Raw genomic sequence first — 27,396 nt, 5'->3', positions numbered from 1 at the left:
TGGGGGAGGGAGGTTAACCTTTAATTCAATGTAGTGACTAATGCTTTGTTTCAGGAACATACCCACAGTCTGAGGTACAGAACATGGTGTACAGAAAACAGTGTTAAATCACTGCTATTTCTTCTAGAAGTACTCACACACATTTGGTTTTATTAAACTGACACTGTGAATTGCCCTGATAATTAATACACGTTTGTATTAACACAGTATTGACGGGCTCTGGAAGGGAAAAAGGTCCATCCTTGCTTAGCTTGGTACACAGAAAACACAGGAGTGCGGGTACTTCAGATATTTACCGGAAACCAGTATTTTAGCCACAGATCTGTATCTCTATGCAGACAATATCCAGGACACTTAATAACAGCTGTGGCCAAGAATTGGTTATTTGCATTCAAAGCATCAGTCGTTCTTTGTAACAACTATTGCATTGTAAAATTGGTTTAGTACCCCCTGAAGTATAGGTTCTCCAACCATGGTATGTTTAGGTGGTAGTGGTTGGTTGAATTAAATCTTTACACATTGCTATGGCTGCAGTCTTGCACTGTGTCTTTGGAACTTTTCTTTCTGTGTTAGTCAGTGGATATTTCAGGACCTTGTCCTGTGAGGTTGATTTCAGTGGGGCTAAGGGTAGTCAGCTACTCAGAGGATAGGTACGTAGTCAGTGGCATTAATTTGACGTTGTAATGTGTCTGCAGATATGAAAACGGGGAGGCAGCGTTACCAGATTCTGTGAAACGTCAGAGTGGTATAAAGTCATGGAAACAGTCTTGATTAATATTTGTGATACCTGCAAAAATCCTACAGTGTTCCTTTTCAGTAGAACGTTTAGTTTCAGAATTGACTGATTCAGGTTTGGGATTCTAGTATGCTATAATGCCATTACACATAAAGTTGACTTTTTTTCATTCTGATTGCTGAGTTAGGATTCATGCTTGGAAAAGTTTACTGGCCTTGAAAAGGTTTTTGTACTGGTCCACCCAAGCACTTCCAATCTTTGTAGGTCATTAAAATCACATCATTTTAATGATTATCTTGCATCTTTCCATACTTCAATTCACACGATTCTATCAGCTGGAATGCCAGACTGCTTTGACGCAATATGAAATGTTGTTTTCTAGCATTAGCGACTCCAGAGAAAATAATCACTAAATCAGGTTGAAATTTAAGCATGTGGGGGTAAAAATACATGGTAATTAGATTTAAATGAATAAAAAGAGAGCGAGCACATACTGACATGTAAAACTACACAATTTTTATAGGTACTCAGTGTCTGATAACCAGCTTTGTAGCGGTATAAAATACTCTTTCCTAGTGCTTATTGTTCATGACACTGGACTTCAGACTGTCACAGATCATTTCATTTTATCAGTGCTCATTTTGGCACTGTTTCAGTCATAAAGTTCAACCCATATTACCCTGAAACAGGGATATTATTCCTTAGCATCTATTCACTTCATTGAAAATGTTCTCAATAGCCTGAAACATCCAATAACACACAATCATTTGTCTCCCTTGACCTTCAGAAAAATCTAAGATGTACTGGATAGCCAGTCCTGAGACTCTGTGGACACTTAATTTTCATTGCCTGTTTTAAGTATAAATTCTATTTTGATGTGGTACTCTGGTTTCCAAATGAAGAAACACACAAGGGAAAACTAATCAAAACTGAAAGTATATTTCAGGTTTTTTCCACTAATGAAAATTCAGCTAGGTTCTTGGCTGTTTTTTAAAATCTGAAGGGGGGAAAGGCGCGCGCGCGCGCGCGTGCGCGCGCGCACACACACACACACACACACACACACACACACACACACACACACACACACACACACACACACACACACACAGAGTTTCTAGACCTTATCTGATCTAGTTTAGATCAGAGGTGGGCAAACCTATGGCCCGCGGGCCACATCTGGCTTGCAGGCCGCTCCTGCCCAGCCCTTGAGCTCCCGGAGGCTAGCCCCCGGCCCTTCCCCCATTGCCCCCTCTCCCCCACAGCCTCACCTCACCATCAGCGCCATGCTCGGGGCGGTGGGCTGTGAGCTCCTGGGGCAGTGCAGCTGCAGCGCCCGGCCTGACCCGGTGCTCTGTGCTGCATGGTGGTAGTGGCGGTGGCGTGGCCTGACTCCAGCCGGGCAGCGTGGCTGAAGCACCGCCAGCCACCGGTACTCCAGGCAGTGCGATAAGGGAGCACGGAGCAGAGTGGGTTGAATAGAGGTCAGGGGAGTTTGGGGTGGTGGTCAGAGGGCAGGGGTGTGGATACGGGTCAGGGCAGGAACAGGGTTGAATGGGGGTGGGGGTCCTGGGAGGGGCAATCGGGAAGGAGGGGGGGTTGGATGGGGCAGAGGGGGCTGTTGGGACAGGGAGAAGAGGTGGTTGGATCGGGCAGGGGTCCTGGGGGGGCATTCAGGAAGGAGAGAGGGGGTTGGATGGGGTGGCAGGGGGCAGTCAGGGGCAGGGGTTCTGGGGGCAGTTATGGGACAGGGTGGGGGGTGTGTGTGGATGGGGCACGGTTCACGGGGGGGGGTTGCATGGGGCAGGAGTCGGGGGGGGGGCAGGCCAGATAGGAGGTGGGGGGCCGGGCCACAACCCCTTCCCCTAACCAGTTCTCCATACAATTTCCGAAACCTGATGCGGCCCTCAGGCCAAAAAGTTTGCCCGCCCCTGGTTTAGATCCTTGGAAATAGAATGGAAATAGTATATGATGAAGGTGTAACTATATGTGTACTGCAGTCTGCAGCAGTTTGGTGGGAATTTCTGTCCGAGTATGTTTTGGAAAGCCCCAGTCCCTGATAAGTGTTTTTCAGTTTTCCTTTTCTGACTTGTGACACACTGACTCTGCCTGTGTTTGATAGCTTTAAACCAAAGGCTAAAGGGGTTTTTCAGTCTCGAAGAGACATCTGGCTTGTGTGTTTAGGACCACTTTGCGTTTTGTTAGCACTATTAAGTTGTTCACATAAATTATACATATATACACACACAATAAAATATTATATGTATATTTCTTATGATGGTCAGGTGAAAGGGGGTGACTGGCATGTGGATAAGATCGGAGATATAAAGTTGGAAAGTCTGTCAAAGGTTAGTTTTCTCGTTAACAAGTAACACTTTCTTTGGCAGTTACGTTCATGGGCCAGGAAAATTTTTTTTTAGAAGCTTGATGCCATTTCATCTTTCTTTTTCCTTTCCCTGCTTGTTTAGTTTTTTTTTCCATTCCTCATGACAATGGGAATTGGGAGTCTTCAGTTCATTCCCATTTTTTCCCTGCTGCCTTGTCGTGTCACCTTGGACAAGTCATTTTTAACCTCTTTATCCTTTTGCCACCCCGTCTGCAAAATGGAGATTATCATCTTTACCCAACTTTGTAAAGCGCTGAGAGATTTCTGGATGAAAAGCTCTAAGTGCAAAATAGTATTTTTTGCCTCTACAGATGTCTGTTTCCAAATGTGGCCATGCACAAAAAGGAAATTGTACTGCTTATGAATTTTGTAGCTGTCACTAAACATAAATTAGCACTGTTGGAGACTTCAGAGAGATGCCTGAATCCGATTTCACATTGGTGAAATTGAGAAACAACCCCATTGAAATCAGTGGAGTTACACCAGTGTAAAACCAGTGATCTCTGAGGTTGGATATTGGTCTTAATTCCGCAATGCTATAGCTGCCCTTTAAGTATGCCAATCCTGATAAAGGTTACTGCTGCTTGCAGAATAGCCTGGAAAGAGAAGAAGAAAAAACAAATGGGGAAAGAACAAAACCCAGGTATTCACTGGCTTTAAATTTCAACCAATAAAATATTTTACCTGAATTTGAGACATAAAAATTTAATAGCATTGAGTTTGCCCAGAATGTAATAAGAGATGGGTGTTCAAAGGCACCGAAGGAGCGTTCAGTGGGGTTCTATTATTTATTATTTGTGTTGAAGTAGGCACCTACGATCCCCAGGACCCCGTTGTGCTTGGCACAGAACAAGACGACAGTCCTGGTTCCAAGGGGCTTACTTCCTAAGTGTAGGACAGGAGACAGACGGACATGACAGACAAGGGAACACAAGGAAACAATACTGATCAGCATGTGGTCCTGGCACATCAGCAGCCTAACCGTGGGCAAGCTTTTGGGTGGGGAGTTGGTCCAGAGATTTGGGCACCTGACTCCCCTAAGTTCCTGTGAGGCCCCAGCTGTAAAGTGTGCATTTGTGAGGTTGGAGTGAGGGAGGATGGCAAAAAGTCCATGTAGCTAGTCTGCTAGTGCAGCAATAGCACGTCTCAGCTCTAGAGGAGATCCAGGTTTGAGAGCAGGTAGGGAATGGGCCTCTGCTGGTGCTGGCTAACTGCTTTTTTTTTTTTAATCTAGAGTTAGATTTAAACAATAGTGTGAAAAATAACAACCGCCCATACAAGTTCTAGGCATTTTAGCAATGAATCTTACGTCCGTTAATAACCACCTACAAACCTGAAAAACTCAAGTCTGGTTAGCACAAAACCCAGCCTGCCGGAAGCGTTAAGCAGTTGGAGATGGTAATAAGTCAGTTCAGCCGGTCAGTATCAAAGCAATAGAAAAGCCCCTTTCCGCCCTCGCCATTTCCAAGCCCATAACTTCAGGCCTCCCCAGGTGTCATGTAAATGGCTTTTTGGTTAAACTGGAAATCAGAATAACAACTTCTTAATTCACACCAACACCTGAATGTCTAAGTAGGACCTGTGACATAGCCAGTAGCTAATGGTCATAACGGTGCTGCTCTTCCCTGTCTTACGGATACTTACTTTCCTCTGCTGTTACTCGTTTTGAGGTAATGGAATCATGCCATCAGAGGCAGCACTGCCACCAACACATTATAGCATATCAGCCCTGCAGTTGAGTTCATTTGTATTCTGCCATCCAATTAGTTAAAATGTCTAGTCTTAAACCTTTCACAGGAATATCCATTTCTACAGATGTGCACCCTTGGAAAGAGCATCTAAGAATCCGCAACTGCGAGAGTTTCCTCCATGGAGTTAGATGAGTATTTTCAGGAAAAAATATTGTGGAATGTGCATGAGATGACCCCCTTCTGAGCCAACCTCTTTCCTAAAATGTGCCAAGTTCAGTTCTGCAATTCTAGTAAGATCCCTGTTTTTATACACCTCTGATACGCGGCTGGTGATCAGTTCACTATCTCACTGCACTCGGGGAAACTCGGAACTAGAGCAGCATTTCCACTTGGAGTAGAAAACACAGCCACAGTAATTGCATGGACCAAGGTTTATATTAATAGATTTTAAGGTAAGAAAGGACCATTATCATCTAGTGTTACCTCCTAATACTAGTCTCTTGATTCCCAGTCCAGTGCCCTCTCCATTGAACCACTGTGCTCCTTTGATAGAAGGGACTGCTTACTCCTCATAGGAGGGATGGGGAAAGGGTAAGCATGTATTATTATTATTATTTTTAAAGGCCTCTCCCCATTGGTTCCGTAGAATCTATTAGTGGAGGTGGGTTGTTAATGTTCTAGAAGCAGGAGTATTGTAATGGCCTCTTCCTGTAGGACTGGTGTGCAGAGATGGCAAACAGGAGTGAGCAGGTTATAGTGGGAGGAATTAAGGCTTTTAAATAGCAGTGTTAATCTTAGTGCCATGTTACACATGTCATCACAGCTGGGTGCATATCCAGGAAATCAGTGGCTAGACAGCTATTCTCTTCTCTATGGGTTTTCATACTGCTCTGAGCTCCTGTCAACATACGGCCGTATTGCTAACTGTAGTTCTCTGTGGACCGTTTAAAAAAGGCACTGACAACTGTTTTAGCGAGAGAATGTAAAAATTCTTTAAATGCATCTCTGCCAGTGTTGATAAACCCCTGTGAGAAGCTGGTAAGAAGCATTTCTTCCCTCTGCACGCTTTCCATGTAGCAAGCTATTTTTGAGGTGTGTCAAGCCCCGCACAGATGCCTTCTGGCTTCTTGCAGCCTGTGCCAATATCTGCCTTGGCCCTGATCTGGGTCATAGGGCTTGATCCTGCAGGATATTTGAGCACTCTGGCTCCAAGACAGTGAAGCACTAAAGCACATGCAAAACTTCAGCATGAGTAGTCTCATGGAATCCAGTGCTCACATACGTACAGTTGAGAGCGTATTTAAGTACTTGGGTGTGTCAGGGCCAGATTGCTGAGCGCCTTGCAGGGTATGCTGTTTGTACACAGCCCCGTTCCCCATGCTAGCCCTGTGCTGCACAAGGAGGGGAGTGCATGTGGCTCTGTGTATGGGCCCCTCAGTCATTGGCTGTCATGGGGAGGAATAGTTACTTTTGCAGGAGGTATGATCCAAGGCAGCCAGCCATAACCGGGATGGTTATAATGGCTTGGTCAGTTGCTTGATCCTGCCAGTGCTTTTGGTGAGGGGTGGAGAGCACCCCCAACTCTCACTGACTTCAGTCTTGCAGGTTTCCATAGATCATCAGTATCGGGCAGGCCTGTAGAGACATACAGCCGGTTCCTCTGCTGGTTGTAAGTCATGTTGCCCAGCTGAGAATCTGGCCCATGGACTCCTTTTTAACATGAAAAATGTCCCTTCGAAAATCACGGGGGCAAGCCGAACTGTCCCTTAATCTTAAAGCCCATTGTTAGTGTTGCTTGAGCGCAGAATGCAGTAGGGCTGCTTCAGTTTGCTGTTGCTGTGTAGGAAATTAAAGTGAACCCTGCAAGTGCCATGCATCCTGTCATTTTCCCTGGCATGGGGGGCTGTAATTAAAGCAGTGGCACTGGACTGTTACGTAAGTGTGCAATTGGCAAGTGGCAACAAAACAAACAAAACCCTGACATGCGATGGGCTTGTGGTGTAAGAAAATGTCTAAGGGGAAGCACTTTGGAGTCTAGGAAGGGACTTTACTGTTGCAACTGAAAGGGACTTTTTAGTCTCAGGAACAAAAATATCTTGCTTTGCTTTCAGTTTAACTCGTGTAGCTCAATAAATTATGACCCTGCTGTTTGTTTAGTTTTATGGCTTCCTACTTATTGTTTGTGCAGTTGGGATTATATGAAATGCATACCTCCTTGGGCATTTCCCAAACACAAACTGTGCGGCAGTCTGATCGACCACTCCTCTACAAGTGGGTCCCTGCCCTATTTGAGAGCCCGGGCATCTTCTCTAGTGATGGGAGTGTTGCTTTCTCTGTGGAAAATAGTGAATTTTCCCCATCTCAATATGAAGAGGCATGAACTGCCAGCAGGTGGATTTTATTTAAATCCTGATTTAAATCACTAGTCAGGAAGACTCAATTTAATCATGGTTTTCTACATAAAAGTGCATTCTTGTTGGTTGTTATAACCTTAATACATATTCGTCACAACTCGAAGATGGATGTAGGTTTCATTTTTAGGAGGTACACACTTTACATTTTTCAAGTGATGTATTTTGAAAACTTTTCAGATTAGTTTTACAGCTATATCAGAAAATAAATGATTGTTTGGTTATTTCATTTACCAAAGGTAATTAAAGCCGATATTTATGAAGGCATTGTGAATTGAACTATCTCCAATTCAACAGGTTAATCACTGATGTTTGCAGGATTTTCTTGCCATGCTGTATTAGGAGGAGAACATCACCAGACAGGCATTTAAATTGTTTTATTTAACTAAAATAACATTGTTACGCATTTTTTTTCCTTCAACAGCAAACAATAATATTTTAACAAAACAAGCGTATGAATTTTTGAATTTAATTAAACATTCAAGTTTTTTTAAAATCAGATTGTTTTTGTTAAAATCATTTTTAGTTAAATGAAATATTAAAAAACAAAAAACAAAAAAACCAACCAAACATTAAATAGACTTTGTCAGCCAGGTCAACGTGAGAAACTTAAAATATTGGGTTCTGCAGCTAACTCAGTTGTCGTCACCTTCATTTTCCTCTTTGTTCATAATCTGGAAACGAAAAACAAGCTTTCCTGCTTTTTTAGGTTCCAAACCATTTCTCAATTTGGAATGAATTAGTCCAAAGGAAGAAAATATTCTTTCTACACCGGCAGAAGAAGCTACTGTGTTGAAAGTGAGATTATCGCTTCAACAGTCTCTGAATCCAAGTGCTTAACTGATTTCCACCAGTTCGTTGGTGTGACACTTATTTTTTTTTTTAACATCAGCAAACATATAGTTCTTGAAGGGTTCACCCTTAGTTCTGAAGTTTATTATAGTTGGCATTATGGAGGGATGATTTCTCAATGGCCATATCATAGCCAACTCCTCTTCTTCAGCATTTAAGGTTTGACTCTGGTTCCGAGCATTGAGAATATTTGCAAGAAAATGAGCTGGAGATAGCGCTTGTCCCATTTGTTTTTTTTTTAATGCTTGTAATTTAACGCTGTCATTGCATATTTCTCTTTTTAAGATCTCACTCAGTTCCTTCCAAACTTCAACAGCGTCAGCAATAAACCAGCTATTTCCCTGCATTCTGTTCAAGGCTACAGAAATAGGGTACTCGGCATGTGTTCAACATTTCTCTTAAGCCCACTGTTGAGCACTTTGGCTGTGAAGGGCCATCTATTTTTTCAACCATTTTGTTCACAAACTGTCATCAGATTAGGCCAGTTCTTGATACAGTGCTCAAAACAGTCCACTACTGAGTTCTACCGCACGTCTTGTGGGAGAGTTAGCCTGGTTCCTCCCACTTTTTTCAGAGCAGCTGCTGCAGAGTGGTTGTTATGGAAGTATTTTGCAATATCAACAACTAGCCTTTATTTCTGGAGCACTGAAGTCTTTGGCTAGGAAGTGCATCAAGTGAGCCCTGCAACCTTAGCTTGGGACTCTCTTCTAAATCATTTCTTCTCATCTTGGGTACATTTGCAGCATTGTCTGTGACCAAACTGTATACTAGACATTTGAAAACTTTTTTTTTCAAGTATGTCATAGCTTTTACTGCTGCTATTTGTAAGTATTCTACTGTGTGTGCATTTGCTGATGTATCAATTGTTTCTGTAAGGAAGACATTCCTCCTTCTGTTGTCAGACAAGCACATACAAGCAGATCATTGTGGACATTGTTCCACCCATTAAGACTCAGGTTAACAATTTCACCCTCTAGATCTTTTGCACACTGCTCAATTTCTCTTTCATACACTTTATCCAGCAACTTGCTTGTGACATCTGCTCTGTTGGGTGGACTGTATCCTGATTTTAATGACGTGGGTTTTCAATCAAATGGAAAGGAGAGTGTTGCATAAACTATAATGAATGTTATGAATAATTTCATCAATTCATAACATAATTTCATCAATTACATCTTTTTGTAATCTGCTGGTTCTTATCACAAACTTATCTATGGTAGTTTCTGGATGATGGAGATTTTTTTTTTTCCTTTTTGCCACAGGTGATATACTGTGGCTATGTGACATACATGATGTGACTGAAACGCTATCATTGGCAGATAACACTGAAACTATAGAAAATGATGATCTTAAAAGTGGATACTCTTCAGAATCCTGTATGTTGAGGATGGATTCTCCTAAACAAAATAAGTCAATGTGGTTATTTAATTATTATTACTATACTGCTCATTTAGTATTACTCATTGCATTCACTATCACTCAGTACTATAAAGGTGAAATCGTAAAAGGAAGATCGGCTTTTTCAGTTATTTAATTTTTATCACACTAGCATCTAAAATGCTAGTATCATAGAGTAACAACTATATTTTTTGCAAACATGAGAATTCAAGAATAGTCCAGAAGGAAAACAGGCAGTCCTTAAGAAAGAAGTCTGAAATAAAAAAAAATTTACCAACCTGAAGATCCAGCATGTTCAGACATGTTCCTTTCATCATCTTCAATGCAGCTTCCTCCCGAGAAGGAACACCTCTCATGATGTTGTTTCATTTGGGCAACCAGGCCTTGCATTTCTTTGTTGCACTGTTAGCAATTTGCACACATGCCAGTCTTACCCACAGGTAGAGGAACTGAGTGTTGGAATGGGTGCTTTCTTTGCTCTTAGTTGAAGGGAAGAGAGTGAGTCTCTAAACAGGTGAGAGGAAAAAAATCTCCTTTTTAAAGCTAAAACTACTAATGAAACCCAAAGAGTTGTTAACATTTTGACTAAAAATTCCTTCCTTCTCTGGTGCTTGGGTTTCGTTTCTTAAGTGCCTGTGATGTCATACACCTGATGGAGTCTCCAAGGGAAAATGAGACCTGACCTGAATTTCAAATGTAAAAAATCAAACGGGAGGGAAATAAATAAAATCCCTCACATTTTCTGTGTAGAACATTTTAATTTTTTTTTAAAAAAAAAAGGAATCAAAAGCTCAGACCCATTTGCTTTCCTCTGCAGGACACTTTTAACCTTTAAATGGGGATGAGTGAGAAATGGGTATTTGCCTTTGGGAAATAAAAAATACTACTTCAAATTTTGGAGTAGGAAATTTCAAGATTCTAAATGTTTCTCCCAGCACAGCCTTCCTGTACTGAGCTCACCTTTTTCCGACGCTCAAGAACACCTCACAAAACAAATGTTCGGTCTAATAACATCTGCCCATTCCTGAGGTTTAACAAGAAACAACGTCCACAAAGTGCAGCCCTTTTGCTTCCTATTATTTTAAGACTGAATTTGTGACTTCCTAGCCTCCTGTCCAGTTGAAGGCCTGGGATTGTCACTCTGAGGTCTCTGTCAGAAGTCCCCTTAGCAGCCTGAGGGGTTTAGAGGCCGAATCTCAGCTTGGGAAGTGTGCTCTTCCCCTGCCACATCATATGGACCCAGCTTTTGGGAGGGATGTGGCCAGAGACCTATAGCTTAGGGGATGGTTCAGGGAAGTATTGCAAAGCTGCAGAAGCAGATACAGGCACACAAGCTCCAAGCTACTGTATAGGCAAGTGATCTCCCACTGTCTGTTCCTTTAGGGACTAGCTGGAATGGAGACCTCTTCCCCAACAGAAGAATTTGGTGGAGGAGGCAGATGAGACCCTGCTGAGTTGTACAGGGTTGGGGTTGGAGATTGGCAGGGAAGGTGCCATCTTCTGAGCATTTTCCTGGCCAACTGCCAGGACATGCCGCCTCCTGTCAGCAACGGTTGCAAGAGCCTCCACTTCCTCCCTCCCACCCTTGTACACAGACCCACACAGCAAGAAGAAATGCTTCAGAAGGCGACACTGCTGTTCTGTTTTCAGTAGTATCTATTTTTAATCTTTCCTTTTGCCTGTAAAAGCCCCAGGCCTGTTGCCATTGGAGTCACTGGCAAAACTCCTGCTGACAGGACCGGGTTAATATTCCGGCAATGATTGGGGATCAGGTTTTTGAAAGTGTTTGGTTTGTCTGAAGAAGCATTTTGGTTCAGCGTTGATGCATTTTACATTTGGAGCTTAGCTTCCAGATTCTCCCAGATACCACATGTTCAAACTAAGTCTTTGAGGTACTTGAAACCATCTAAGTCGACAGTATTGTCCAAACCTGGTTGTGTTTGTCTCCCTTTGTGTATTTTGCCTTGTTGTATTAAAAGTAGCACCAGATAAAAGGATAGTGAAGTTCATTCTGTCACTTTTCACCTTGGGGTATTGTTTAGAAGTAGGTGGATTTATTATAATTTATTTAGTGTACAGTTTCATCTGTCACATTAACAATGTGATATATGTTCCTTATAATATCACCCAATATTAATATACCGTTTCCCCATTTTTCTCTCCAGATAAACTTTCTGTTCCCTACCCCACCATTACCAAAACTCTTCATTATTTTTTTTAGCAGTTTACTAAATATTTTATATTAGGATGACAACTGGCATTTCCAGAGTGAGTGAAATTCTGACCCCATCTGAAGTCAATGGGAGTTTTGCTGTTGATTTCAGTTGGGCCAGGATTTCACTCACACAGCATAATGATACTTGCTAAAATGATATAATGTTCTAGAAATAAATCTATTTACTGTCTCTCCATAAGACAGATTTATTTTAAAAACGGTACTGTTATTAGTATGTTTTGTTTGTATTACAGAAGTGCACAGAGGTCTCAACTGAGATCAGGGCCCTGTTTATGCCAGATGCTGTACTTACACATAGTAAGAAATATTCCCAGTCCCAAAGATCTTGCAAAGACTTAAGCGCATGTTTAGCTTTATGCCCAGTGAATGAATCTTTGAGTTCATTGTAAAGTTAAGCTCATGTAAAGTTTTTGCAAGAATGGGGCCTAAATAAACAAGAGGGAGTGGCAAAATGGAAGTATTGAGCAAAACGCGTAAGCATGTGGTTAAATACATTGAGGAGTTTGACAAGTTAAGGATCATTTGACTTCAGTGGGACATGGGTACGTGCATAAAATTAAGCAGTGACTTACCAAGGCTACACCCAAAAGCTGTGGCAGAGCCAAACATTGAACCCATGCCTCTTGCTGTTTTCTTAAACTTTTGTAAAATGTAGGAAATGTCTCTCAAAGCCAATAACTGGTGTAACCAGCAGTTTAAAACGGTCTTTGGGAAGTTAACATGAGTTTAAAAGTAATTTGCATTTTTTTTTTGTCAGCACTGCAGCTACTTCTGCGGAGGAGTCTCAGACGTGGTTTAACTTCTAGGTGGCTCAGCTTGTTCTGACCCTGCCAGCTGTTGGGGTGGGTAGGTTAACTGAGTTTTGAATTTTGAATTTGAACTGAGCTGAGTTCTTCTGAAGACTTTGCTTCTATTCCTCGTGCTGCAGTGTTGGTGATTCTGGCCACTGCCTATGGGGAGGCATGGGCGGTGGGTGACCCGCCGGCTCAGGGAGGCTAGCCCCCCAAGCGCTGGGTAGGCAGTCTCCCCAAAGAACAGGGCAGGCAGTGCTGGCAGCTCCTCCACCCCTGGGCGATGCAGCCCCAGCACCCTGGGGCCTCCCCCCAGTACTGGGCAGCCCCAGCATGCTTCCCTGAGGGGGCCTTCTGGGCAGAGCGTGGGTGGAGCCATGCTGGGCTGTTTGGGGAGGCACAGTCTTCCCCCAGCCTATGATATGCACCGCCCATGTGGGGAGGTATCCAAACAGCTAGTCTACACTCAGTTCAGTGGTGCTCACTCTTATTACTCAGGACGGCCGCACTAACCTAAACACAACCTGGTGTGGGCCAAACAGATGCTGCATATTTTAGTAAAATTTAAAGTCACCCTTATATTGATTTATATTTTAAGTTCAGCTTATTTCGTATGTATTTAGATAGAAGCAACCTATGTACAGTATTGTTTATTTACACAGTGGTGTTAACTAAAATGATGTAAACCTGACAAAACGCTAATAAATCAACTATTAATATATTGTGTTGAAACAGGCTTTATGAAATGCTGCGGTAGGCTGTATACAGCCCGCGCAGGCTGTAGATTGGGCACCCTTTCACTATATCTATTTGAAACTGGAATAGTTAAATCGGTACAACCCCAGCATCGACAGTGATACTGGTATAAACGTGATATGATGGTATGTATTGATTTAACTGTTTCAGTGTAAATATCCCCCCTCCCCCCCCCGGTGAAATAGTTAAATCAGTACAAAAACTGTGTAGACCAGATCTAAGGCAGGAGGCTGCATAATCACGTTGGTCCCTTGTATATTTGCTGTATTAAATTAACTTTGTTTTTTAAAAAGGAAATGATGTGTATAGAATAGACAGCATTACATTAGATACATTAATCCCTTTTGAAGGCCTCGTTGGTTAGTAGAACAGATCTCTAAATTAGTTATTGCATCAGTGGTGGTGTTTATTTTTATTTTATTTTTTGAATTGGTTTTCTTCTTCGGTCTTCTGCTGAAAAGGAAAGCAACCCACAACAACTCAGAGCAGCGTGGTGTTTTGTTGTGCAAGCTGTTAGCTCTCTCTTGCCCCACAGTGCCTTGGCAACCATCATCCGATTCCACATTTTGAAACCACATTAGCAGCAGCACTGAGGGGTGAAGGGCTGTCAAGGACAGAACAAGCAGACCTGATGGCTGCTTCCCTTCTAGCTCAGCAAGTTGCAATCACTAGAGTTGAAGTGGGAACAGCCACATGCCTCCAGATGTTAGGCAGACGTACTGTAAATATCGCAGAAGAGGAAATGGGGCTCCGCATACAAGCAGAACAGAATGTTTGTTTTTTAATGGTAATGCCTGTGACTGCTGCAGTTAAGGTTGATGTGTAACTTCAGCCATAAACCCTCATTTTCCATTGCTTGTGACTTCAGCCAACAAGATCTTTTGAGGCTGACTTTCAATTCTTGGGCAGGGGCCATAGGTAATTTGGTTGTTGAAATCTTCAGTGAAATGTGTGTTTGAGTTCAGTAAGCATATGTTGAATTTAAAAACAAAACAAAACCAAAAAACCCCTCGTCCCATGCATGCTGCTAGCAAAGTTGTGTGCGTGTCTAGTTCCAGTGTCTTAATCAGTTTTGTTCAGACTTGATTTGTTTGTGTTAGTGATTATCTTTGAAAAAACCGGAGCCAGGCTTGAAGGCAATGGATCAGGACCTTGTAAGTTAAGAGTGCTGAGCTTTCCCCTCACCCATGTGCTGTACGATTTTCGGTTGGTTAGTAGTTAGGTCAGGAGTGCTGCAGAGTGCTCTAGTTCCATCCAGACTTGTAAGGGGTTTTTTCCCCTGCAAAGGCAGACTTTCAGTGGGAATCAGCTGTCTAACTCCCTTTGTCACTCTTCGAAACTCCCACCCAGAAAGTGCAGAAAACTTGACAAACACAGGGAAGCTACGAGGATGTTGTGGGAGTGCTGGTTCCAGGAGCCCTTGTGGGCTAGAGAAAGAGCACTGGGGTTGGGGCTTAGCGCTCCTGAGCACTATTGCTACCTGCCTCATGTTGATGAGAGTGCTTCCCTACCTCACAGATGTACTCATACCCCTCCTCATGGACCCCTTGCTTAATGCAAAGCTCCTCCTTGATCTGCTGGCAATTCTCTTTGGGTATCTTGGGTAGATGGGGGGGAGAAAATTCATCCTCTTCCCCCGCCCCCCCCCCCCCCCGAAATTATGTGGTGGATCAGTTGTCCAGACCACTGGAATTACAGAATCAGATTTAATAGTAGCAGCCGTGTTAGTCTGTATTCTGTAAAAAGAAAAGGAGTACTTGTGGCACCTTAGAGACTAACAAATTTATTAGAGCATAAGCTTTCGTGAGCTACAGCTCACTTCATCGGATGCATCTGATGAAGTGAGCTGTAGCTCACGAAAGCTTATGCTCTAATAAATTTGTTAGTCTCTAAGGTGCCACAAGTACTCCTTTTCTTTTTACAGAATCAGAGAAATACAGGGCTGGAAGGGACCTTAAAAGGTCATCTAGTTCATCCCCCTGCGCTGAGGCAGAACCAAGTGAACCTAGACTATCCCTGACAGGTATTTGTTTAACCTGTTCTTAAAAACCTCCAGTGATGAGGAATTCATATGTATGAGTACAACTGCTGGATCACCTCTGGGAAAGTAAACTTGGTCTGGGAGGTTCAGTACTGCAGTAGGATGCCACACTCTGCTGATTCCCTTTCCAGAAGTTCAGATTCTGCTTGCAATCTGTTGCACAAACTGATATATAAATGACTGTCCAGCTGCCCCTCTCACCCTGGGCTCAGGGCCTCAGACAATTGGAATCTGTGGGTAATCAATGCCTCTGAAAATCAGATTCCACTGTTGCTGGGTTTGAATTTGGAGAAGTAGATTGACGGTGGCGGGGTGGAGAAACAGCATGGATGTATCTTATAACCCTGCTGTGGTTAGGCCAAAAGTAAGATTTCATTGATTCTTAGGACATCTGCCAGATGTTGATTAGGGCAATGTATATTAGAGTAAATATTACAGGAGTGGATTATTATACCTTAAACTTGTGGCCATATATTTACCTAATGCCTTCAGTTTGCTGATGCTCTGGAAAACACTAGGGATCTATGGGTTAACACTGTGGTCGATCTCATCTTGTGGTATGAACACAATGAACTGTAGATGGCTGATGCCCAAGGGGTTGGTGCTTCACCGCTGCAGCCAAAAGACGTAAGAGTGTTTCAGGTTTTTCAGAATTCACATGATCAGGGATGGCAAGGGATTGGTCTCTTAATAGGTGGTGGTGGTTTTTTTTGTTTTGTTTTTTTTAATCCACCCAGCTCAGTAATTGGTAAATTCATTCAAAGGGGGAGACTTGCTTGCTAAGCTTAAAATGCCCTTCCAAGTCTCACCCCTCCTCAAAGAGATAATTACACCTGACATGTTACCAAATCATGCGTTCGCTTAGATACTGTAAGATGTAAAATACGAAGGTCTTAGTAATTAGAGATGGAAAAGACCAGATTGATCATAAAATTCACCCCTCTTGCCAGTACGGGCTGCAGCAGCATGGCAACTCTCTGGAGCATATTTTAAAACGAGGCCAGGAGTATTTGACAGTTCCCAAGGAACCATTGTTGCAACAAGAACACAATTGTGAATTACATAGTTATTCTATCTCTCCTGGGACACTTCCGGTGAGGCTGAACAATAATTGTTCTTTTTAGTTACAGGCACATCTGTCATCTGCCTGGAAAGGAGGGATCAAATTATTTCAGATAATAAACAGTGCAGATAATAGGAAATGAATATGTATCAGAGGGCATGGCCTCCTTTTTTAGATGCATGAGGTTTTTGGAAAATCAGGCTTTACTATGTTCTCCAAGTTGGTGGAACTTCAGTAACTTTCATGGGAGCACACTTTGTCTTCTCTTTCACAGTGGGAGCTGCACAGTGGGTCTCTTGAGCTTCCAAATCACATTTCAGTGACGCACAGAAGGCTGTGTGTGTTCAGTTTTGGGTTTTCTTTGGTTAAGTCTAAACTAGGCTAGAAGAGGTATTACTGTTTAGATCAGTCAGAAAAGGCTGTTCCTTAGACCAGTGGTTCCCAAACTGGGGTTTGCAAAATGTTACAGAGGGTTCTCGGGGCGGGGGGGGGGGGGGGGGATTTCCTAATGCCTGACAGAGCTCCAAGACTTCCAAGAGCTAAGCAGATCAAAGCAAGCATATCATTATTGGGGGAGGGATAACTCAGTGGTTTGAACATTGGCCTGCTAAACTCAGGGTTGTGAGTTCACTCCTTGAGGGGGCCATTTAGGGATCTGGGGCAAAAATTGGGGATTGGTCCTGCTTTGAACAGGGGGTTGGACTAGATGATCTCCTGAGTCCCTTCGAACCTGATATTCTATGATTCTGTTACACAGAGGAGATTTAAACTTCAAGACTCCTTATAAGAAATGGAAAGGGAGGTGGATATTTTTTGCTGTTTTTAAAATTAAATAGGCGGCTCATATTGTTTTTAAAATTATTATGAAGAAGTTTAAGTTTTGTTGTACCTTGCATTGTTTGCCTGGACTGCTCAAGACCTGAATGCTGGTGTAGGAGGAACTCTGAGTTGGCTTCTTAAATACCTTCATGCTGTTTCACATCTGATACTCCTTGATGAAATAGAGGAGCCTTGTCTTACAACAGGCTTATTCAAAGTGATACAAGCTACAAAAGTGAGATCTTGGAAGAGTGTTGCCGTTTTCATAATGCAATAAAAATACTGTAATGATAAATAATTAATAAGTGTGTAATAAGCATGTCATAAAACCAAATTTTATATTTCCAAGATCACTGCTTTTACAATTTATACTTGGGTAAAGGAGAAAATTCCTGGAAATATTCATTTTTAGGAGAGGGTTTGTGAGACTTGACATTTTAGTGAAAGGGTTCACAGGTTGTTAAAATTTGGGAACCACTGCCCTAAACACACTAAAAACCACAAGCCCCACAAACAAGATGGTACAGAGTTTATGGTTGGTGGTGGAAATATTCTCTTGGAATTTAAATAGGACTGAATCCTAAGATCCTTATGGGGGGACCCCTGTTGTAGTAGAGGGGGTCACTTCAGGCATAGGTGTCTCTCATAGGTCAGCTTGGATAAGGTCCGAGGGCTTGATCCTGCAAGTTGCTGAATGCTCTTGATTCCTACTCCTGACTCAGGTCAGCGCAGAGGGTGCTCAGTATTATACAGGATGTGTCCTGTGGTTACCATAAAGAACAGGTTTCATATTGAATTGCATCTTCACTTGGATAGTGCATTTTTCTTTATGTAATATTTTTTTGTTAAACATGAGACTAGCATCATCTAACATAGCCTTTTCAGCCATAACACTATCTGATTGAAGCTTTCCCATTTTCATACACCTACGTTTAGACAGCTGTGTTACGGGGCCACATTTCTAAAAGTAGATCCTACATTTTTGCTTCAGCCTGCTAGACTTCTGACTCCATGGGTGCACCCGCAAATCAGGTCAGGAGGAGTCAATATGACCACGAAGCACCCCAGGTGCAAACATAGAAAATGGCTTCAGTCTGTGTTAAAAGCATCCCTCTGGTCCCCCATCCCTTGAACAAGCACATAGGGCTTTGTTTCTGCATATGTTAATATTTGCCTTCTCTCAATTCACTCAGCCTTCAGGTTCTGGCTGTGAGTACAGCTTGTTTTTTGTTTTTGTTTTTTTCCCCTCCAACAGGATATAGCCATTTCTCCAGCACAGCGGGATGAGGTGATTCAGTGGCTGGCCAAACTCAAGTACCAGTTCCACCTTTATCCAGAAACACTTGCCCTGGCCGTCAGTCTCTTGGACCGGTTTTTAGCCACGGTAAAGGTAAATAATTTCATGATCTGTATCCTCCAGTGGATTTATACCACCAGCTCATGGCTTTGGAAGTGACTCTCCTTGCTGCTGGGCCAAATCCAAGCAGGCTCAGTGTATGAAAGTGTGTACTTCCGCTTTACACACTGCATGATGCCTTAGATTTCAGATGCTGACCGAGATTAGTGTCTTCAGTATATCTCTTCCTGACTATGCCTGAACAGTGCAGCTGGGTCTGTGGAAACCCCCTGTTATCATGAGAGCACAATGGGCCTGGTCTCTGACTAGGGCACCTAGGTGCTACAGTCATACAAATAATAGAATCATAGAATCATAGAATCATAGAATATCAGGGTTGGAAGGGACCCCAGAAGGTCATCTAGTCCAACCCCCTGCTCAAAGCAGGACCAAGTCCCAGTTAAATCATCCCAGCCAGGGCTTTGTCAAGCCTGACCTTAAAAACCTCTAAGGAAGGAGATTCTACCACCTCCCTAGGTAAATAGATGGCTTTCTGGACCAGTTTCCTTTTTTAGTTAATGGGACAGATATTCACCTGATGCAAATCAACATGGTTGCATTGATTACAGTGGAGACATGCCAGCTTACCTCAACTGAGAATCTGGCCAAGTGCATATCCGTGTCAGGAATACTTGCTCTCTTCCCTGTTCTGCCAGCTTCCATTGACATGCTGCAGCTCATCAGTTTAACCAAAGAGAGGAGATAATCACTCCACGTCTCTAGAAGCTGTCCATGTTCATGCTGTCTCTGCTAACCTGGTTTAAATGTTGAATTAGCCTCACCTAGGCACTTGTCTTCCAAGCTGTAGCCAAATATTGCCCCTGGGAAGGTGGGGGGGGCGGGAAGGGGAAGGATCTACATAGAAATCTGAAATATCTAGCTTAAAATATACAAAAAAGCTTGTTAAACTAAATAAATTCTGAAATGCAACTGCTTTTGTGGTAAGCCCTTTCCATACTCGTACATCCTATGGCATGACACGGAGGATCTGTGTTTCTATAATATTTAACTCAGACATTGGGTAGGTCTGCGTTCGTTTTGTTTGTATCACCTGAAATTGCTGTTGCCTAGGGGCTAGGGACGTAGTGGGATGGCCGTGGCTTAGCCAGAAGTATGGCAAGGAACAGGATTCATAGAATCCGAGGCAGCATTGTGATCGTTTAGTTTGACCTCCTGTATAACACAGGCTAGAGAACCTCCCCAAAATAATTTCCTGGAGTCTGAGGTGATAGAAGAATGTTTGGGAAGGCTGGAGCCAGGCTAGGGAAAGAAAGCAGTGTGACAGAAAGGGCTTCAGGAGCAGGGTGACACAGGTAGGAGGCAGGGAGGGAAGTGTGGAGACTTTCAATGTCAGGAGCCTGATTGAAGTCAATGGGCCGAGCATCAAGGGGTGGGTCTGGGAGAGAGGGCTATATGAAGATGGTAGGGCAAAAGAGAGCACCTAATACCGTGGGGTCCTGGCCCACAGCTAGGGCTCCAAGAGTGCTGCAATAATATAAATAATTATAATAAAAAGAAATCCAGGAGATTATCAGTGAAGGCTATAAAGGAAGGAGTGGCAGTCCAAACAGGCCTGCCGTATTGTCTATTGTAGTGGAGCTGTGCGTGTGCTCAAAAGAGTATGGTGAACACAGTGGTTTAAGGAATAAAATTCCACACAACTGATTAAAATATTTTAAATATCAGCCTTTGGGGCATACATGGTACCATAACTCTCGGCCCCCGAGTCTCTGCTGTCCTGCCCAACCCTGTTGCAGTCACTTACAGCTTGCAGAGTAAATGCAAAGTGGGTCTAAAATGCCACCAAATTGAAATGGTAAGTGCTCTGCAGAGGCTTTACACCCTCTGTAAGTGACTGCACAAGGTGCAGGGTAGTGGAGAAACATGTCCCCCTGGCCTTGAGTTCTAGAATCTGGCAGTCTTGCCTTTGGCTAATATAATCCTTTATTCTGTTTGCTCTGTTAAGATCGGTTCTCATTAAATGGTCAGTCTCCTCTCTTTGTGAGCTTTTTAATCCTGTTACAAACATTGCTAAAATAGAGGTCAGAGGAGTTTAAAATTTTACCCCTGTGATTACATCGTTAACATAGCTTGCCTCACTAAAGTACAAATTGGATCTTCCAGTAAGGCCGTGTCTACACTGCCACTTTACAGCGCTGAAACTTTCTTCGCTCTGGGGTGTGAAAAAACACCCCCCCCCCCGAGCGCTGCCAGTTTCAGTGCTGTAAAATGGCAGTGCACCTTTGCTGGGAGCCCTTCCCCTCGCCCAGCGTTGGAGCTGCAACTACACAGCCACTGTAAAGTGCTGCCATGGCAATGTTTTAACATCTGCTCTCTGGAGGTACTCTAAGTCTTGGATATGGTGAACTATTGTTAGTGCTTAAACTGCAAGACACTGAAAAGTTTTGTTTTTAAAGAAATCGTGACCTAACCATTATGACATCTCAGTGATGGGGTCAGATGTTGAACAGATAGAAAATGTATGATTGAAACCCCTAAATAGCTAATGCCCTTAGGAAATGGTGATTTTTTCAGTATTTCTGTAGCAGTCAAAGGCTCTGACTGCTCTATAGAGGCTACTACTGTGAAATGAAGTGGCATAGACTAGGACTAAAAAACTCCATTCTGTACTTCAAGGAGTGGTGACAATAGAAAACACTGAAAGCAGTTTGGGGAGGAGTTTCAGTTAATGTTTGTTCCCCCCCCCCCCCAGGTATAGCATTGTTCGTTTTAAACATGTCCTTTTTCTCTCCCTACTGCAAATAAACTGGGCCTTATTCTCCCTGCCTTTAAACCGGATTTACAAAAGGGTAACTCCATTGACATGGGGTTAGTCCCGATGTACAGTAGTGTGAAGGGAGAATCTTAGCCACAGCCTGGGATTGTTATACTAATAGCTTTCCTTGAACTTGAATGTGCCTTGAAATAGTTCAAACTGTTCTATGTCCCGTCCTATTGCCCAGCCATGCTCTGGTTCATTCACATACCAGCAGTGGCTTTTGCTGTAGATCACTGCACTAAATAATTAATCCTCAACATAATTATTCTTGGTTTAACTGTGTGGCAGTTGCCAATAAAGAGGGAGCACAGAGAGAGTGGTGTGGGAGCCAGAGCAGTGTGACTGTATTTTAATACTGTCTCACAAAGGGACTCTGATGATGTCGGGGGTGAGGACAGGAGGAGTAGCAGGGGATAATTTCTATTACAATAATGCAGGATTTTATGGGGGAATTTTTCAATAAACATTGAAACTCTCCTACAAAGCTATCTGCAGCAGCTCCTTTTCAGTTTTCTGCATGCAGGGATTTGTCTTTAGCACAACTAATTAAATTTACTGTTTCTCACAAATCCTTTCCTCTTGCTCCAATGCGCCCTTCTCCAGCCACTTCCATCCAGAGATGTCAAAGCACTTAACATCTTTAACTATGCCTTGCCACACCCCTGTAATGCAATAAAATTTTGTCCCTATTTGTATAGATGGGGAAACTGAGGCATGAATTGATTGTCAGCCTGATCCAAAGCCTGTTGAAGTCAGTGGCCCTAAGTGATTTGGCCAAGGTCTTGCAGTGAATCTCTAGCCAAGATGGGAGTAGAATCTGGTTTCCTGATGAAGATGGCAGTTAGAGAGATTTTCCAGGAGATTAGCTGTTGGTCTCTTACAGAGCTGGCTGACTGATGTGGGATAAAGGCTTTGGGTTCTTCTCTCCATTTTCGTAAGTTAATATTAGTTGGAGAGGATTTGCCTGCCTACCATGAAAGGGACCTAGGTTTTTAGTAGAAATGAATAGATTTTATCTCCGTCCTGGCTGCATTTACTAGTGTAACTGATTCAAGTAGTGTCGGGTGACAGTAGGTGCTGTACAGTGTGTGGAAGGATGCTGTGGATTTAGGGGTTACTCACTGAGCGCTCTCAGGAGGGAGTTACCCAGGGCCCTGACTAAGGGGCAGTATGTCGTTGTGATGCCCTTGGAGCAGACCAGGGAACTCTGGGAGACTCTGCTGCCTGGTTTTTCCCCACTTGCACCAAGGGAAAATTATTGGTGCCAGCCGTTTACCTTGTGCAGGTTACTTCCTGCTCTATGCTGACTGAGCTGTGCTGTGTGGGAGAGGGGCTGAATCAAGACTCCCCCCACTTGTGGGCCCGGGGAGGCCGCTCCTTCCTCCTACACGATCACCTGTGGAGTGGGTACTTCCACCCAGCCTTATTTCCTTGTGTGGGCATGTAGAACAAACCACAGATTCATCTTCAGGGACATTGTTCTCCTCACTGTCAGCAGTACCTGGACACGTTGAAACAGCTATTTTATACAGCTATTTAATTCAAACCTCCTGGTGCCTCGCCAGTAGAAGCCAAAGTCCCTGGGGATCAGCGATTTCTTTTGTGTAACAGGAACTGGAACCTATTAGAGGCTGTGTTTATCCTTGATCCTGCATCCCTTCCCCCTCGATCCATGCTGGGAGGAGTCATGATGACTGTTAGGGACCTAGAGTGTGGATTGCAGGATCAGGCCTTAGAACTGCCTTGTAGCTCCATTCTGTCTGCTGGAATTAATCCGCTTGGAATTAATCTCGGAAGTGCTCTAGGTTAAAAACTGATTTTGTGTTCTCTGCAGGGCTTTTACCTATTTATCTCTCTTCCTTGCCCTGCGGCTTCTTTCGGTTCCATGTTCCACAAGGACATTTAAATTTTTGACAATACAGACAGCTTGAGAGAAATTGTTAGCTAGATGTTTGGAAGAGGCTGGTGGGGAGAGGACATAATTGTGCTGTTCAGTTTGTGCACAGACATTGCTCCTGGTTTTCACAGGACTGAATACTGTACTCTGTGCATACAAAATAGAGGGATGCATCTTCCTTTCTCGCTCTCCTGCTTCACTGGTACGGGAAACAAAGTCCTGAATCACGTTAATATAGCCACTAAAGTCCCAATTCAGCCAAACTTTTAAGCACGTGCTTAGCTTGAAGCACACCCATGAGTTCTGTTGATTTCAGTTGACTACCTATGTGCCTAAAGTTAAGCACATGCTTAAGTGCATTTGCAGAATTGGGGCCCATAACAAGGTTCTTCGTTGTAGTCACTCTGCAAGAGAGGTTCTCTTAGGGTGACTGGATGTCCCAATATTATCGGGGACCGTCTCAATATTAGGGGCTTTGTCTTATAATAAACAGCTATTAACACGCCCTCTCCCGATTTTTTCACACTTGCTGTTTGGTCACCCTAGAGTCTCTCCTAGTCACCACCTCTCCCTGCGCTCCACTGCTTGCTTACCCCAAAACATTTCACTGGAAAGGGCTCGGCTACCCTCGTTTGAGAACTGCTGCTGTAAAACATAATTCTCTCGGTGTTTATTTCTGACGAGATACAATGTCAACGCCTCAGCTTTTCTTCTTCCTTTGTCACGTCTAACCCATGTTCTTCTCTGGCCTGATCCGCAGCTGGTTGGAAAATCGGCCTGAGCTCCTTGCAGCAGTGGAACTTCTGGAGTTTGTCCTGCGGACGAAGTCAACCTAGTGTTTACCTCCTTTCAGTACCACTGCTCCCACTAGAGAAAAACAAGCGCTCCTCTCCAGTGATGCGCTCATGGATGCCAGTTAGGACGCTGGGGCTGACTGACTTCCATCCTGCCTCATATAATGGAGTATGGATTTTTCCTTTCTGTGGCTCACAATAGTAGCAGTGGAGTTGGAGGTTGGCCCATTGATCCTGTCTGCATTGTTTTGGCATCCTGAGATCACAGGGCAAGGGAGTTAGAGCCAAAGGGTCACAAATCCGTTTCTGCATTGTACTCACTCTGACTTTTTTCTCTTTCCTAGGCCCGTCCAAAGTACTTGAATTGTATTGCGATCAGCTGCTTCTTCCTTGCTGCCAAAACCGTTGAGGAAGATGAGGTAATATTTTCTCCAAAGGCCTAGCATCTACTTTAAATTTAATGCTCTTCTAATTCTTTGGTCGCTTGAGCAGGGGGAGATGGCTGGCCAGGACGGGAAGGAAACTTCTTTTGAGACTGACGATAGTTCTTGCTTTTCTTTTCTTTCTGTTTATCATCTGTTTCTGCAGAGGGTTCCAGTACTGAAGGTGTTGGCCAGAGACAGCTTTTGCGGCTGTTCTCCAGCTGAAATTCGCAGAATGGAGAAGATTATTCTGGATAAACTGCACTGGGATCTTCACATGGCTACGCCACTGGATTTCCTTCATATTGTAAATATGTTACTAGTTACCTTCTTTCCGGTGCTTGTCCTTGTTTGTTTTTACGGTTCATTGGTATGAATGTGAGTATTTGCCAAATCTTGAGGGACTTACTCAGATTTTACTTGGGCAAAAATCCCTACTGCTGGGGTAGATAAGGATTCTAGGTTTTGGCCGTGTGTTCATAGGCTTGGCCTAAACAAAAATCTAGACAGACTTTCAAAAGTGACTAGTGATTTTTTTGGGGACCAATTTTAGACACTTTAAAGGTGCCTGATTTTCAGAATGTGCTGAGCTCGCATCCTCTGAAAATCAGGCCCCTTTAAGGTATAAACTGGCCATGTATAAATTCAGGCTGGAAATTAGAAGGTTTCTAACCATCAGAAGAGTGTGTTCCTGGAACAGCCTTCCAAAAGGAGTAGTGGGGGCAAACATCCTCCAGCTAATTTTAAGATGGAGCTTGATAAGTTTATGAACAGGATTATCTGATGGGTTTGCCTGTGGTAGCACAAGACTGGACTTGGTGACACAGAGGGTCTCTTCCAGTTCTGTCCCTATGTCTTGAGTTGAGCACCCAAAATCATTAGTCCCTCTTGAAAATCTTGCCCTTAAATGTTAATTGCCAGTATATCTGCTCCAGGATCAAAGCAAGACAACAATAGAACACAAAGGCATTAAGGAGTGGCGGGGGGGAGGGAAGGGACACATAACTGGTGGATGTGAAATGTGCTTCAGTGTGTCCTCAACTGACGCAAGTTTTGGTTTACCTGTTAACAACTCGGGCCAGAGAGCCCTTTCGTGTGGTGAAACCCATGGCAGGGGGATAGTGGGCAGGAAAACTTTGTGTGCCCTCACAGAACCTCTCCTCAGAGGTTTCATCCCAGGAGAGAGCCCTGTTTGTCCATGGCCAATTGAACCATTGAGCCTGCAGTTCAGGAAGAAGGCAGGACCATCCATACAGGGGCTTAGTGCTCCTCCCGGGCAGCACTGTGCCTATAGAACTGCTCCATCCAGGACTCCCCCTGGCCATGGCTGCCCTGGGACCCTGCTCCCCCACCCCTTACAAGGTAGTCCCCACCATGGACAAGCTCCCCTGGTTGTGTACCTTTTCTGGGGTATCGCCGAAGGGCCAACGAGGGGACAGTGTGCATCCCCTGGCCCTGTCTCAACCCTGCATGAGGCTTCCCACTCCTCGCAGAGCTGTCTGCTTAAGGGGGCAGTGCCTGGCTGGGGTGAAGCAGAGCATGGGATTGGAGATCTGTGGGTTGCGGGGGGGGGAATCTCATTCCATGTGAGTCACAGGTTTCAGAGTAGCAGCCGTGTTAGTCTGTATTTGCAAAAAGAAAAGGAGTACTTGTGGCACCTTAGAGATTAACAAATTTATTAGAGCATAAGCTTTCGTGAGCTACAGCGCATCCGATGAAGTGAGCTGTAGCTCATGAAAGCTTATGCTCTAATAAATTTGTTAGTCTCTGAGGTGCCACAAGTACTCCTTTTCTTATTCCATGTGAGCTGTTTGGAATAACATAGCCCACTTGAACCCCCAAGGCTCAGGAGCGAATGGCTGCTTGTGCCTTTGCATGTGCTCATGAAGCAGTGTGCTAAACTCTCTCAGTAACATACTGACTGGTTTACTTATCTTTTTTCCTCAGTTCCATGCAGTTGCTGTGTCAACCAGGCCTCAGTTACTTACCGTCCTGCCCAAGATGAACCCATCTCAGCATGTGGCTGTTCTCACCAAGCAGTTACTGCACTGTATGGCCTGTTACCAGCTGCTGCAGTTCAAGGGGTCCATGCTGGCGCTGGCCATCATCAGTCTGGAACTGGAGAAGCTGATTCCTGATTGGCTCGCGCTCATCATTGAACTGCTCCAGAAAGCACAGGTGAGGGCCGGGCAGAGGTCTTCTGGACATCCCAGCTAACTGGCATTCTGGGTAGGAGAAAGGTCCCGTGTTTCTGGGACAGCCGCTGAAAGGAGGAGGAGGAGAAGCTGATGGTCTGCACTAAACAGCCGCTGTGGTTATGAAACCGCTCTCGTCTTGTGACCATTACTCTGGCAGCTGGCAATTGATAATCACTTGGGTTAGCCATAGGCCAGGAAGTGAATCATCAAGCTAATGGAGAGAGCTGAATGGATTGAAATTCAGCAGAACAGGCAGTTTTTCCTCTCCTGTCATGTCTCTTGCATGCCATCTCTCCCCGCCTTACGGAAGATGAACAGAGACCTACTTCTTGTTCGTTCAAGTTGATTTGTGTCCCTAGGCGCCAGGAAATCTTTGACACCAGTATAGTAGTTGTTGCTGCAGTCAGTGTAACACACCCCTTCAATAAAAGTTGAGTCAAGTAATAGGCAAGTTACAAGAATATACATGTACCTTTAATGATATATCTCCATGGCACAGAGACAGACTGGGGGGCTGATTGCTCTCTTGCTTATGCTGGTATAAATCAAAGGATATCCCCCATCGTGTCAAATGGGCATGAGTAGAACTGAGCCCCCAGATTAGAAAGTGGAAATAAGCCTAGACTTTGGCTGATCTGATTTTATGGCACAAATCTTTAGCTGGTTGTAACTGTATCGACCTCAGTGGAGCTATGCTCTGGATCTGTAACTGAAATAGGATTGAAAATAG

General features: G+C 43.8%; 1 protein-coding gene across 8 annotated transcripts in view; it reads left to right on the top strand.

The window, feature by feature from the left end:
* Positions 1–27,396, top strand: part of CCNI (cyclin I) — a 51,197-nt gene that overhangs the window by 21,936 nt on the left and 1,865 nt on the right. For 5 of the 8 annotated variants that reach the window (XM_038400699.2, XM_038400696.2, XM_043513673.1 and 2 more), the window contains exons 3-6: positions 18,436–18,570; positions 24,391–24,465; positions 24,635–24,775; positions 26,416–26,646. In XM_038400699.2, the coding sequence (XP_038256627.1) occupies positions 18,436–18,570; positions 24,391–24,465; positions 24,635–24,775; positions 26,416–26,646 (582 nt within the window). The remainder of the gene's footprint in view (positions 1–18,435; positions 18,571–24,390; positions 24,466–24,634; positions 24,776–26,415; positions 26,647–27,396) is intronic. The other 3 variants (XM_043513676.1, XM_043513674.1, XM_043513675.1) reach the window with 1 other exon arrangement.

This window comes from Dermochelys coriacea, chromosome 4 (genome assembly GCF_009764565.3).
Source record: "Dermochelys coriacea isolate rDerCor1 chromosome 4, rDerCor1.pri.v4, whole genome shotgun sequence".
Classification (NCBI taxonomy): domain Eukaryota; kingdom Metazoa; phylum Chordata; order Testudines; family Dermochelyidae; genus Dermochelys; species Dermochelys coriacea.
The sequence above is the reverse complement of the archived record's forward strand: the minus strand, read 5'-3'. Positions and strand labels throughout refer to the sequence as shown.